This window comes from Triticum urartu, chromosome 5 (assembly GCF_003073215.2).
Source record: "Triticum urartu cultivar G1812 chromosome 5, Tu2.1, whole genome shotgun sequence".
Classification (NCBI taxonomy): Eukaryota; Viridiplantae; Streptophyta; class Magnoliopsida; order Poales; family Poaceae; genus Triticum; species Triticum urartu.
The window spans coordinates 634504668-634519616 of NC_053026.1; the positions used below are offsets into that span (position 1 = coordinate 634504668).

General features: G+C 46.9%; 2 protein-coding genes across 3 annotated transcripts; one reads left to right on the forward strand and one right to left on the reverse strand.

Moving 5' to 3' along the window:
• Positions 1-234: 234 nt before the first annotated feature.
• On the forward strand, positions 235-4717 carry LOC125511432 (phenylacetaldehyde reductase-like). 2 transcript variants are annotated; one of them, XM_048676803.1, is made up of 6 exons: positions 286-577; positions 1163-1332; positions 1485-1673; positions 2808-2970; positions 4042-4231; positions 4465-4717. In XM_048676803.1, the coding sequence occupies exons 1-6, from the start codon at positions 415-417 to the stop codon at positions 4607-4609; spliced, it is 1020 nt and encodes a 339-aa protein (XP_048532760.1). In that variant the 5' UTR covers positions 286-414; the 3' UTR covers positions 4610-4717. The 2 variants fall into 2 exon arrangements, with proteins under 2 accessions (XP_048532761.1, XP_048532760.1); XM_048676804.1 differs by lacking the exon at positions 1163-1332 and having other exon boundaries at positions 235-577; positions 1504-1673.
• Positions 4718-7484: 2767 nt separating this feature from the next.
• LOC125507579 (GDSL esterase/lipase At5g37690-like) lies at positions 7485-11228 on the reverse strand. Its single transcript, XM_048672123.1, has 6 exons — positions 11151-11228; positions 9990-10047; positions 9739-9909; positions 9539-9622; positions 9247-9362; positions 7485-9008 (listed from the first exon to the last, which is right to left on the reverse strand). Exons 1-6 carry the CDS (start codon positions 11226-11228, stop codon positions 8442-8444), a joined length of 1074 nt encoding a protein of 357 aa, XP_048528080.1. The 3' UTR covers positions 7485-8441.
• Positions 11229-14949: the final 3721 nt, after the last annotated feature.

A 14949-nucleotide genomic window follows, 5' to 3' on the forward strand; every position in this document is an offset into this window, starting at 1 on the left:
CAGGACACACGTCGCACAAACAAGGCGGAGGATGCCCGCGTGTGATCCGCCGGTTTGAGCGGTTTTCATATATTTCTGGTATTGTAGATGTTGATATTGTCTAATATATATTTGGTTAAACTTTACAAAGATTAATCGGACACAAATTTTAATACGCAGAGTAAGAAGGACCGAAGGGAGTATTCTTTACTATAAATATATCATGGCGCTGATTTAAAAAAAGGAAAAAACCATCTTACTTCGGATGAGGCTGGCCCGGCTCGCGTTCAGGATTTCGAGCGAGTGGTTGCTGCTGCTGCTGGAGCATCTCTGCCGTCGTTTTCAGCTAAACTGCTGCGTGGACATGGATGGCGCTTGCTTGGCACCAACAAAGACCTCCTCCTGGAGGTAAGGTACTCCCAAAGAGACTTGGCCATGGCAGAGAAGCAGCAACAAGGATCGAACGTGGAGGAGGGGAGCTCCACGGCTGCGGGGAAGGTCGTCTGCGTCACCGGCGCCTCCGGGTATATCGCGTCCTGGATCGTCAAGCTCCTTCTCGATCGCGGCTACACCGTCCACGGCACCGTCCGGGACACCGGTGAGTCAAGTCTGGAGCATCTATCTATCTGTCCATTCATTCGTTGGAAAATCTATCCTCCCACGTGCCCACATTTGCTCTCCCACGGTCGTACCTGTTTTTGCTAAAATATTTGCTAAACTTACGGTAAGATCAGAGATCCAACTCTGATCCTGAGCTCAGATGCTTTCTATAAACAGTAAATTCGAATAGAATATTAAAAGATTTCTAAGAAATAGTAAGAAAAGCGAATCAAAGAGGAGAGACTCTGCTACGTGCTTGCAACTTTTCGTGCTTAGATGACCTCCAACGATCTCTGAGTTTTTGTTTTTGTACCGAGCTCTGAGCTCCACAGATGTCACATCTAGAACAATCTCTTCTCTTTCATGCGTAAAAAATTCAGATTTTCAAATTGTTTTTCTCAATTTACCGTTCACGTGGGTGCAAATGCACCAGAGCACCAAAACGCCGCTCTCCAGGAAGGTAGGGGCGACACACATGGACAAGCTAGCTAGCTATATGTAGTCGTAGTGACGGTAGCAGGGATGAATTAACAGTCATATGCATTGCAGTCTACTAATATGATCTATCCATCATTTTTTCCAGCTGACCCAAATAAAACATTGCACCTGCGTGCTCTTGATGGAGCAAACGATAGGCTGCAGCTGTTCAATGCAAACTTGTTAGAAGAAGGCTCTTTCGACGCTGCCATTGACGGTTGCGAGTGCGTCTTCCATGCGGCTTCTCCAGTTTTCTTCACTATCAAGGATCCCAAGGTTAATTACTAATGTGATTTTTCTTTGCATAATTAATAAACATATATCTCCGAGCTGATCCAAAGATACATTCATACAGACAATCACGTATCACTTCATTTCCCTCTGAACAGTCATTTTCACTAAGCATATATGTATATAATAAATATCAGGCTGAGTTACTTGATTCAGCGGTCAGTGGGACACTTAACGTGCTGCGTTCCTGCAAGAAAGCTTCTGTCAAAAGAGTGGTCATAACATCGTCCATGGCTGCTGTTACCTTTAACGGGAGACCAAGGACCCCTGATGTAATTGTTGACGAGACATGGTTTTCAGTCCCAGAGCTATGTGAAAAGCACCAGGTAATTACACGCCTTTATTAATTGTCCCAAAACTATTCGTGGTCTTGGTAATTCACTGCCAACTGATCTTGTGCTGCTAGTATTTATGTCAGAGATCCATGTGGTTTCTTTTATCCATAAAGGACGTTTTTATTTACTCTAACATCGTATCAAGATGATATAGTCAATACGAGTTCACACCCAGATTTTGCAGAAAGATGCACAACCGACACAACACACACGGTAACATACAACAAAATGGGTATAAAGCCGGCCGGAGCACCCATTGATAGACTGCAAAGCCATCCATGTAGGGTAAAAATTGTTCTCGGACATCTTTCTCCCAACGCGCACAGGCCACCTAAACAGTTTGAATAATAGATAATGCCCAGAGCCAATGTGTGCACATGTACTCGTAGGTAACTTGCAATGGAAACGAGGACTTTTTTGGGTTAAAATCCACATCATTTCTAGCCAGAGTGAACAAAGTAAAGCTGCAACCCCTCACTTGGACAAGGCTATAATGTTGCTATTAAGGCCACATAGCCAAGTGTCAAACATATTCGAGACAGTATGAGTGGATAAAAGTTAGAGATCACCTGAATGATTGGTCATGTAGCATGACCAAACATGAACTGAAGAAAGATATGTCTAATTGTTTCTTTTTATGACAGAGTCTTACATGGTTAAGTAACATTTATATTATTATTCTTGTGAAAAATAATATTTATATAGTTGCTACCATCACTACTAAGCAACTGCAGTTGCGAAACAGCCTATGCACGGGTCCATTGGAGACATGTCAAACTCTTTGTGCAGAATATATACAACAATGTAATCAAATGAACGTTCCTATGGATACTTGTTCACTTCACTACGAATCCCACGCCTGCACTTATCAACATGAGCATATCATTTTAAATCGGGATAAGCATTTGATTTCTTTTATTGAACATGCAAGTTTAATTAGTTGTGATTTTTGCCTTGTAGAAGAGATTTCGTGCTCTTGTCAATCTTGCTTGACAAAGTGGAGACGATACTCAAGTTTCTTGCTTTGCTTCATTTCATCTTCATTTATTTATATTTGGAATATGTACATGGACCATATATAAGAGTTATCACTAAAAAGAATTCCTCAACTTTGTTCTCCTTCAGCAATGGTATGTCTTGTCCAAGACCCTTGCAGAGGAGGCTGCGTGGAAGTTCTCTAAAGATAATGAACTTGAAATAGTTGTAATGCACCCAACAATGGTCATCGGTCCCCTGCTGCAGCCTACACTGAATGCTAGTGTTGAAGTAATCTTAAATCTAATCAATGGTATGTGGTTTGGCCCATTTTTTGTGTTATTTTCAAAATAAAACACCAACAACTAATCTAGTGGTAACACAAACAAGATAAAATGCATTTAACGCATATTTCCAAAATAAAGCTGCCATGTATTATGTCATGTTAATCTTATTAACTTTTTATGGGGAATCTTTTAAGCACTCCGAATACGGGAAATACATTCAATCTGTTTTGATTATGGTAGTCTCTTTTTTCTCAAGTTTATTTGAGAACTATAAAAGCACATTAATGGTTTATTTATGTAGAAATTTTATGATGGTAACGGTTGAGATTGATCTACTATTGCTCTTACCCCTGGAGGTAAGAGGGCCATCTTAAAACTATTGGTAAGCTTTTGTTGATTTTCTCAGAGCTGCCACAGTGGAGTGCCATAGGAGAGTATCATGCAATGCCAACTAGTAGGCATTTAACTGACATGAGATAACATTAAATGAAGCGCATAATCCAAGAAATGGATTATACAAAATAGTAAATAATGCTGTCTATTTTTTTTAAAATTCACCCACACACACACACACACACACACACACACACACACACACACACACACAAAAAGCAACTTGACCATCACAAGAAAGTGCGAGCACCTATGCAGCGCCCATGCCAAGTCTAAGATTTGAACCCAGGTGGGACAGTTCCACCACAAGCAACTTGACCATCCGCTGAGTTCGTGGATGCTGTCCAAAACAAAAATCCTACGTTACTTTGCATTGAGAAGGATAGTATTGTAAACTAGTATCATGTGAATGATACTAGCCTGGTACCAACGAATATGTGAATAACTGAATATCAATGTTACGCACATGCATTCATCTAGCGGAGATCCATAGAGGAAGGTAACAAATAAAAAACATGAAGCGGATAATGTTTAAGACTTGAAAAAGAAACTACACGAATTGCAATGTTTAGGTTTCAAAGATAGAACTAAAAAACTACAATGGTCATAGCGGAGAAGTGTGCTATATCAAGGAAACCTCTGTATTTAAAATCTCAACAAGAAATCATAGATATATGGTCCAAATCCTTCTCATTTTCATGTAGGATCATCTTCTACATACCCTAATTTTGCCCATGGATGGGTAAATGTAAAAGATGTGGCACTGGCACATATCCTTGCATATGAAGTTCCTTCAGCAGATGGAAGATATTGTATTGTTGAAAGAGTTGTTCACTACTTGGAGCTTGTCAAGATCATAAGCAAGATGTATCCGAACATTTCACTCCCATACAAGTAAGTGGACATTCTTTGCAAGCAGTCTCTTAAATGACCCCCCCCCCCCATACGTGGGTTATGCACCCCATCTTGTACAACGCTGGATATTCTTGTTGTTTGATTTAAATATTTCTTCAAGTGACAAAATATAATAAAAAATCATTCCACAATACTACTATAATGCCACCATAATTGCTAAAGTGGTTCATTTACATAGCTTAGTAAATATTTTCTTTATTTCTTCTTTGCAGGTGTGGAGATGGCGAGCCACTTTTTCCAACCTACCAAGTATCGACGGACAAGATAAGAAGCTTGGGTGCCGAACTGATTCCTCTCGAGAAAACTATTAAAGAGACTATCGAGAGCTTAAAAGAAAAGGGTTTCTTTGCATTGTGAGTCGAGATATCAGTGGAAATATACAAATAAAATGCTTATGTTTATTTGATGAGGTTTAAATCCCTGTTAGACCTACTCTCTACTAATTTAAATGTTACACTTGTTGTCTACGCTGTCTCAGTTATATTTACAATTCTATACCTTCACACTCTACAACACCTTTGCTTGGTTTTCTCAACAACTTAATTGTGCATACCCGTATTTGATTTCCTCGATAACTGACTGCATGCAGCACAACACTTGTCCAAGTGCGTCGACCACGTCATGTGCACACACACAACTTCTCTGACGAAGAAAAGCATGTGCACATAATGTCACCCAACTAATCACCTTATCTATGCTAGTCATCAACTCAAGTACATGCAAATGATATAATGTGTCCGGTTAGTGTATGATGATGCACTCAGAAGCATCCATGCTTAGAACAAAGAGTAGTGCTAGGCGCCCGACGTTTTTTCACAATACCTGGCCGACGCTAGTTAACCACCGTGGATCAAGTTGCCACTTGAAAAACGAGACACGGATCATAGTGTCATATGCAGGTCGGGCCTAAAAGGTTGTGTGCAGAGACATTCCGTAGAACAAAATTACAACATGCCATTGGATTGATTGTTGGACATAAATTGTACATAGAAGTATCATACGCACAGACGTTTTGATATACATGTTACGACGAAATTATAGACATGTAAGGTGTATTAATTTTGGCACGGTGATCAAGGCACATAATTATAGACATGTTACGATGAAATTATCCTTGACAAATTTGTTGGTTAGGGGCAAGTAAATCAGTTAGTTCAGAAAAATAAGAGATACATGCAACCGACGGAGAGATACTTTCCTTCTTTTGCTACAAGGGGAAATACAGACAATCAGGAGAGAGATACTTTCCCTTTTTCTGGAGAGCTAACAAGGGAATTGTGGGAAATTAGAAGAAATGCACCTTACATTCTGGAATTTTATCAAAAAATATATACACCTTACATAAAGGAACGGAGGGAGCAACTTCTAGAAGATGACTGCAATATGATAGTTAGCGCAATAATTCATAAGGCTGTTGGATCAGTGTTAATTTATGATTCTTGGTTGTGTTAATATTGGCAACCTTTGACTTGTGGCCCCTCATTAAACTTAACATCAACTGTCCCTTCGCAACAACACTACTTGGACGGGAGCTATTGCTAAAAGCGCATCCAAGACAACCATCTAAGGACGGAGAAAGCCAACCGCAGATGAGACCCAGGAGAAAGATAGAGGTAGGAGAAAGGGAAGGAGCGAAGGGGTGCGTTTAGGTGGGGAGAAACGTGTGGCTGAGACAACGCTATTAGAGATAAGGATAAGAGGGATCAAAATGGTGACGGGCCCACATAAATGTGTCGGTTACTCGAGGCGACCAACGAAACACGTGGATCGGCCAGATGATTGATACTCCCTCTGTCCCATAATGTAAGAAATTTTTGGACACTAAAGGCGTGCATAGTCCAACTGATGTCTGAATGTACATGGTTTGTTGGATCAACCAAACATCATCTATGCCATGTCAACGTCGAGAGGGCTCAAGGACGAGATGGACTACCCACAGGCAGTGAGTGGCTCATATTTGTACATCATTTTGGCCAGAACGAACGACCCCGGTGACCCGCCGCACTTCAACGAGACTATACTACTACTCATCTTCTCAGGAGCATCTGCTGGATATCTTGCCCGAGCCTCATGACGTAGATTGGAGTTGTGGAGGGGATCACCATGAAGTTTACGACATGATGTCATCCTGCTGTCAAACCACAAAGTATAACGTAAAACAGAGAAAGACCCCCCCCCCCCCTCGCGCGTATATATAGAGAGAGACTATGTTCATCGATGGAAACTTGGGTTCAAACGGGTGTTTAAAGGAGATATACTGTATTAAAAAGTTAAGAGTGTGACTAGATCCCACTCGGCTGATACTTAACCAAGTCTCTCTGTAACATCATCATGTTTAAATAAAAATAACATATAGAAAGAAAAACCTAAAAAGAAATTTGCACAGATCTACATGTAAGATCTAAGGAATGTAGCAGCGACTGAGAGATAACTAAGTTCGAGTCAACTGAGATTTTGCCAAATCAAAAAACTTAAGGGTGTGACTAGATCTTAGTCGACTAACACTTAACCAAGTCTCAGTCTAGTGACATCATCTTGTTTAGATACAAATAACATATAAAATAAAAAAAAACTAAATTTAAATAATTGCACGGATCTCTGTGTAAGATCTAAGGAATATAGCATCGCCTCGGACATAACTAAATCCAAGTAAACTGAGATTTGCCAAAACCAAAAAGTCAAGTGTGTGATTAGACTCAGTCAACTGATGATTGATACTTGACCATATCTCGGTCTAGTGACATCATCATGTTTAGATACAAATAACAAATGAAAAAGAAAAGGGAGGAAGAACAAAAAAGTAAAATTTGCATGGATTTCTGTGTAAGATCTAAGGAATATAGCATCACCGAGACATAACAAAGTCTAAATCTATTGAGATTTAACAAAATTGAAAAGTTAAGAGTGTGACTAGATCTTAGTCGACCGATACTTAACCAAGTCTCGGTCTAGTAACATCATCGTGTTTAGATACAGATAACATACAAAAAAGAAGAAAAAAAACTAAAACACGGATCTTCGTGTAAGATTTGAGGAGTATAGCATCAACTGGGACATAACCAAGTCTAAATCAACTGAAATTTAGCAAATCCGAAAAGTTAATTATTGCTAGACGATCGTGCCCTCCCATTTGAAGAGGTACATTCTAATCTTCACCGTTGATTCAACTTATGGTGTAGTGAAGCAATAAAGCAAAAATAAACATCTCCCCAGATCCCCCCTCCAACTAAAAGAAATGAACAATTGAATTGGATTGAGTTAATGAAAATTTACAAATACTTGTTCATTACTCCACATACAAGACACATCAAATGGAATGTGTGGCGCACGCATTTGGAATCAAAAGAACGCAAACAAGCAAAGAAAACATAAACTAGGCATTGTCCATGGCGGCTGGTCTGATCGGGATTCCCGGGCTGGGCCTCAACATCGTTGCCACCTCCAAAGTACTTCTTCGGCAGGAGCTTCCTGGCCTTGTTAAACACGATGTCGAACGACAACAGCCCGTGCAGCGCAATGAAGACGACCACGACGGCTACGAGCGCGATGACGTAGCCAGACGTCTCCCAGTCCCTGCAGCTGCCGGCGGCGTACGCGCCAAGCAGCCCGAGCAGGTCCAGCACCACGGCGGTCTGCAACGTCCGCAGCGGCGCGCCGGGCTGCTGCTTCTTCAAGGTGCGCTGCAGCAGCAGCAGGATGACGGCGATAGAGGCCACAAAGGAAGTCGCGTTGCAGTAGAAGAATGCTTGGTACCGTGCAGCGTTGAAGTCAAGCAGGATCGGGTTGCCAGCTACGGTGGGCGGGTGTGCCGATGGGGACGGCCACGGGGTATCGTCGTCACCCCACATGCCTCCGGGACGCGCGAGACCCGCCTGGTACATCACGCTGGCCTCGAGGATGCCAAGCAACATCAGGTACTTGCGCTTCAGGTACCTCTCGCTTCAAAACCGGAAGATCTAGAAGCGTGAGGTGGTAAATGGCAATGGTAGTGAGCACGGCCTTGATCAAAATAATGCGCCCCAGCGTAGCCACATGCATCGACGACCAAGGCGGAAGCTTGCCTGCCACCTTGTCCTCCAAATACTGAAAATGGATGCGCTTTAGTTTTGTGACCGACAATAGAAGACCATGATATCGCATGGAAAAAGTAGTACGGACTGCCGTGAAGGCCGGTAGAATGTTGTCAAGGTCAAGGCTTGTTGCATCCTCTTTGTGGTCGGCCCATCTGTGCATCCTTGTATGCAGATGATGCTGCCATCTTTGTGGCGCCGATCAAGGATGATCCTACTTTGCTTCGACTTTGAGCTCCTTTGAGGAGGTTACTGGCCTGGTCATCAACTATGCCAAAAACCTTGTGGCCCCTATTCGCTGTGGCAACATCGACCTTGTCCCAGTCCCAGTAGACGTAGCCATCACTGTCGCCGCAGATGTTCGACGTGGGCAGGCAACCGCCCTCCCCACCGAGCCTCCCGCTCCCACAGCACGCGCTGGTCGCGTTCACGAAGCCGGCAGCCTGCGGGTTAGCGATGAGGGCTTGTCTGTGGGCGAAGCCGTCGGCGAGTGAGTAGGCGAGGCCCGGCAGCCTGGGCGCTAGGTCGGCGAGGAAGAACTTGAGGGCGCCATTGAATCCGGCCGCGAGCTCGTTTACGCCGTCGTTGCATGCGCCCCTTGCGTCGTGGGCGCGGACCATTGGCAGACATCCGGACAGGCCCACGTTGATGATGGCGATCTTCCTCGCGCCCATCATGTACAGATCCTGTGTGCCGGCAAACAGAGATTGTTTGGTGCCCATGATGAATCAAGGAACCCGTCTCTTTTGTACGACTACCTAACATAGCAGCTGGCTGATCTCGATATGGTGCCGGCCACGAAACGACTTGATTGTTTGGTAATTCTAGCTATGAGCTGGACTGGAGTAATAATGCAGGATGGATGTTGAACGACGCAAACAAGTAGGAGTATACTCTACTTTGAACGAGTGGAGGAGGCGGTACCGTGATGGTGGCGGAGTAGTTGGAGATTAGGCTGCCGTAGAGAGCTTCTCGTCCTCTCCCACCCTCTCTCGCACCGCTCGTGAAAACGCTTCGCGGTATCCGCGCTCCATCTAATCCTAACATCCAAACACCTCTTTGATTAGAATTAGTTCAGGGTTAAAATCTAACTCTAACCTCTAACAAAGTTAGAGTATCCAAACAGGGCCAGATGTGCTTATTTGGATTAGTTCTTCTCCAGACCATTAAAAAACATATTTTTCTCTCACTCTTCCTACGGCAGATCCCTCGGCACTTTCTCGAAGCTTCTCGTCCTCTCTCTTCCTCCCTCTCACACCGTCCGTGAAGGCGCCTCGCCGTATCCGCGCTCCATCTAACCCTGCCATCCAAACACCTTTTTGGTTAGAGTTAGTTCAAGGTTAAAATCCAACTTTAACATTTAATTGAGTTAGAGTATTCAAACAAGGCCATTGACAGTTTCCAAGGGAAAAATACATCTCTCGATCTGGCTCAACTTTACTACACTAGTACTTACCGTTGAATCGAGAATCCCAGCTCCTGCAGAAGCATAGCTTACGCCTCTAAGCAGAGCAGTGTCGATCAGACGACGATGAGCTTTTAGCGACAGATAAGCCGGAGGGCTCCTCTCGAACCCCAGATTCTTGGCTGCATACATGAGTAACATCACCAACTAACATATCATCATTTTTCTACCAACAAATGATATGATCAACTGACCGACGTACCAATGAAGTCGGCCACATTGTAGCCATTGCTGAACCTTCCGGAATCCCAGATTCTTGGCTGTGGTGGATGTGTTTGTATCGGTTGGTTCGGTGATATTGCATTATATATAAAGTGGGGAAATCCAACGCTTTTACCCGGCGCGACAGCCGAAACTTAGGCCGGTCACGCGGAAATTACGCGAACTGCACAGATCTGGTGCTGCTTCCTTCACAAAATTTTATTTTCCCCTCCCCTCGTTGTGGTCCTGCGCAGCTTACCTCCCCCAACCTTGTCTTCTTCTTCTCCCAACCCCTACTTCCTTGGCGAAATTTCCTTTCTCCTCCCCTCCATTCCTTTTTCTTCTCTGGCGAGGCAGGCTCCGAGGCCCGGCCACGGGGATGCTACTCTTGTTGCTTGGATTGTTAAACTGTATATTGTTAGGATATAGGAGGTTGTTAATATTGTATCTATCTCCTGTATCCTAACAATATACAGTTTAACATGGATTGCTTCGCCGGCCAGCTAAGGAGGGGAGGCGCTGCTGCAGGGGGAAGACAGAGGGGGACGACGGCATTGCCGCCAGGGGATGGTGAACTTTGGCGACGACCATGGGGGATGTGGTGCTGCAACCAGCAGTAGGTTTTGCTGGAACCGACCGCCAACAATGCTGGAACCTTCCTGGCGTGGTACTCCAAGCAGCAATCATTTTTTGCTAGAACTAGCCGGGGCGGCGGTGCTGGAACCGGCCTGGCGCGGTGCTGCGACCGGTAGTCAGAAATGCTGGAACCAAACAACCAGAGTGCTACCTTGGGCTAAAGGCGTAGTCCTGCCGGCCGACGAAGGTGTTGCAACTGGCGATCTATGATGCTACCACCGACATGCCGAGATGCCACAACAGGCGTGGTGAGGTGTTGGCCGCTCAGCGACTGGGCGGTGCTACAACTTGCATCCGAACATGCTACGACTAGTGATCCCAAGTGCTACAACCGGCAGTAATTTTTGCTACGATGACCGCGGTGACCACGCCCTCAAAATGCTACAACCGCTGTTGCTAGATGTTGGAACCGTGTCGGAAGATGCTGGAGCCATGGTGACTAGGAAACCACCCACGCTGGACCATGGGACGGTGGTGACGATAGCAAGCCTCGATGGCGAGGCGAGCCAGGTAGAGGAGATCGGACATGGAGGGCCAGGGGCGAATGCTGCAACGGGTCACCGGCGAGCTGCAACGGGTTCACGGCGACCGAGACGGTGACCATGCAGTGCTACAACCTAGACCCGGGGAGCTGCAGCCTCGACTTTTTTTTGGCCGGAACCTATGACCGTGGCAAGCACGACGGCCACCACTACGAGCACGACGAGCGGGGGTGGTGGCGCAGGGCAGCTCATTGTGGGGGAGGAGAGGGGTGCGGGAGAACTAACGCGAGAAAGAAGGAGGGGACGACGCGGTGAGGATGGAGAGGGGAGGGGCTGAATCGCGTAGTCTCACTAGTAGAAAGACGACTTTTAGTATCGGTCCGTAAGGACCTTTAGTACCGGTTCTGGAACCGACACTAAAGAGTGGGGACTAAAGGTCCCCCCTTTAGTCCCGGTTTAACACGGACCGGGACCAAAGGCCCACCATGTGGCACGAGGCGCGCCGTGGTCCGAGGGACCTTTAGTACCGGGTTTTTTCTGATTTATTTTTGAAATAAAGCAAAAACAACCCGTCTACTGGGCCGGCACGGCCTGCATACGACTAGAAACCCAACCTCTAGTTGGGCCAGGATGCAGGCCTGTACGGCCCAGTAGGCCTCACGGGGCAGAAGACTTGCAATAGGCCCACAAAGGCCTGCTTAGAGAGGAGCTCGACACGGTAGCCGCGGCGGGGCTTATAAATCGCTGCGAGCTCCTCTCAACTAACGAGGTGGGACTAAACATGGTGCACTGTGAGTGGTAGCGCACCACCTTTAATACCGGTTGGTGGCTCCAACCGGTACTAAAGGGGGGGGGGGTCTTTAGTACCGGTTGGAGCCACCAACCCGTACTAAAGGCCACCACCTCTTTAGTACCGGTTCATGGCACGAACCGGTACTAAAGGTTCGCCACGAACCGGTACTAATGAGCGCCGCCCGCCTAGTCGTTGGAACCGACACTATTGGTCACATTAGTGCCCGCTCAAATACAAACCGGGATTAATGAGCTAAACATTTGACCCTTTTTCTACTAGTGTCTGGGACGCACACATCGTGTGGCCGCGGCCACGGTGCAACTGCCCGAAACTTTAGGCCGGCGCATCGGCGCCTAGTACCGCCCTCTATATATTATGGGAAGCTACGATGTGTAAGCAACGTGTGTGATTCGTTTCCAAAAGAAGACACCTAGGGGCAATATCTCCATTGCCATGATTCCCGGCAGGAATGAGCACAACACACGGCGGCTGGACTAGACAGATCGTGGCCTCGTGGGTATATATATCAGTCTTGCTAAGTCTTAGTCAATTAAGACTTAGCGAAATCTCAATCGATGCTATAACCATGAGATTTTATATTGAGATCCGTGCAACATTTTATTTTTAATATTTTTTTTCTCTCTTACATGTTATGTCATTTGACTGAGACTTGATTAAATTTCAGTCGACTAAGACCTAGACACCTAGCCACACTTTATAGATATCACTGCCGGTGTTCCTGACCGGAAATCATGACGACGGACCCAACAGAGGACATCGAGTTCCTTTGGAAGTGGGGCAAGTACCTGCTTCTCCTAGCCACGCTGGTCGCTAGCGTCAGCTACGTGGCCGGCCTCAACCCTCCGGGCGGCATCAGGCCCAAGGATGGAGGCAACGCCCTAGAGTACCGCGTCCGCGCTGTCCGGCCGTACCCGCCGGCGCCGGTAGCGCCGGCACCCGCGGTCTACCCGTTCCGCGTCGGCGACCCGGTGCTCGTGCACACCTACTCGTGTCGGTACATCGCTTTCTTCTACTGCAACGCGACCCCCTTCGTGGCGTCGCTGGTCATCATCATGTTCCTGCTGGACTAGCGCATCAGCGGCAACCGCGTCGGCCTCATCGTGCTCCGCTCCGCCATGCTGCTCAACCTGCTCGCGCTCATGGCCGCGTTCGCCACGGGGAGCTGCCGCGACGTGGTCGCCTCCATCTACGTGTCCGCGCTCTTTGGCCTGGGCTTCACCTCCGTCGCCGTCCACGTCTACCTGGAAACGCGCCGGAAGGAAGTACCGGTGGACTCGTGTGCTTGGAGGAGCCCCGAGGAGGAGAAGCGCCTCAAGGAGCGGCGCAAGTTCCTGCTGCTGCTCGCCACCTTCGCGGCGCCGCTTTCGTACATCGCGGGGCTAGCGCCGCCGGGAGGCTTCTGGAGCGAGACCAGGCCGGGGCACCGCACCGGCGCCCCGCTGCTGCATGACGGCCCCTACAAGATCTGCTACCACGTGTTCTTCTACGTCAATGCCAACTTTTCCCTCGCCATCATCATGCTGCTCATGAGTGTTGGAATTCTGCTAGTAGGCCTTTGGCCCAAAGCCCAACTAAAATTCTGAAATTCTTTTGACCCATTCATGCACACATGTGAGTGGAGTGAGTGAGGCTAAAGTTTAGTCCCACCCCGGAAGTTGAGAGAGAGTTGCACCTCTTTATAAGGTGAGCTCTTCTACCACTTGTATGAGCATGAGAAGAGGAGACCTACACACGCGCTCCTCCTCCACGCCTCGTCACGACGCGCCGTGGGTTGCGGGATTGAGCCGAGCCGAGGACAGAGCTATGCACGTTGTCTATATTTTTGTTGCATGGGAAAATTAATGAGTCATTAATTAATAATTAACGGACGCGTTAATTACTGAACCGTTTCCGATTCTTTTGGATCGTGACGACTCAGACGTGGGGTTTACTCCCACGACCTACCCGGCCCGCACTATATAGTCAGGCAGACGTCTACCCTAGCCGCTGCCGCTTCGTATGGTTTCTCACCATCGTTCCAGATCATTGCGCCGCCAAGCAAGTCTTCTCCATCCCTCCTTCCGGCGTGCACCGCGAGAAGGGACAGCAGGCCTCCGGAACCCCGCCTCTCGTGATCCTGTACGGGAGAGGGGCGATCAGGTTTTTGGGGAGCGCACTCGCGCGACTACTGCCAGCGACGACTTCGCGAACGACGACTTCTTCCCCGACCTCGGCAACCTCGTCCTCGACGACATGGGCGACAACGTCAACGCCGGCGGTGCTGCACCCGCTGCACCGTATGTGATTTTATCCTTCCTGTTCGAGATCGTGGTAGAATTCATGCTTCTAGTATGTGCCCTAGATGTGATATGTTCATCTGCTATGCTAGTTCGCATGATTAGTTTAATCTCTGCTGTTGTGGTCATGATTTATCTTCTGTTTATTCGGATTAAATCTCGTAGTAATTTGCTTATATTTCCAACAATCCAAAAACCTGATGATAGGCAATTTACTCCCTGCCTTTAAGGGGGCGCAATATAAGAGGTGGCGCACGAGAGCAGTCTACTGGTTTCAGACCATGGGCTGCTATGATGCCACCAAGGGCAAGCCTGAGGGCGATCTTAATTCAGCACAGCTGGAAGCTTTTGAGAAGATCGATACCCTCTTTAAAGGTGCTCTTCTGAGTGTTCTTGATGACTCTATTGTGGATTCGTATATGTTGTTTGACAACGGCAAGGACATGTGGGCTGCACTCGAGGCCAAGTTTGGTGCCTCAGACGCCGGTAGCGAGTTGTACGTCATGGAGCAATTCTATGACTACAAGATGACTAATGAGCGCCCTGTTGTACAGCAGGCTCATGAGATACAGTCACTCGCAAAAGAACTTGAGTACTTCAAGTGTGTGTTGCCGGAGGCATCATTGCCAAGCTTCCACTTTCGTGGAACAATTTTGCTAGTTCCCTAAAACACAAGAGACAGGAGTTTTCCGTTGCGGACCTCATTGGTACTCTTGATGTTGAAGAGAAGGCGAGAGCAAAGGACACACGTGC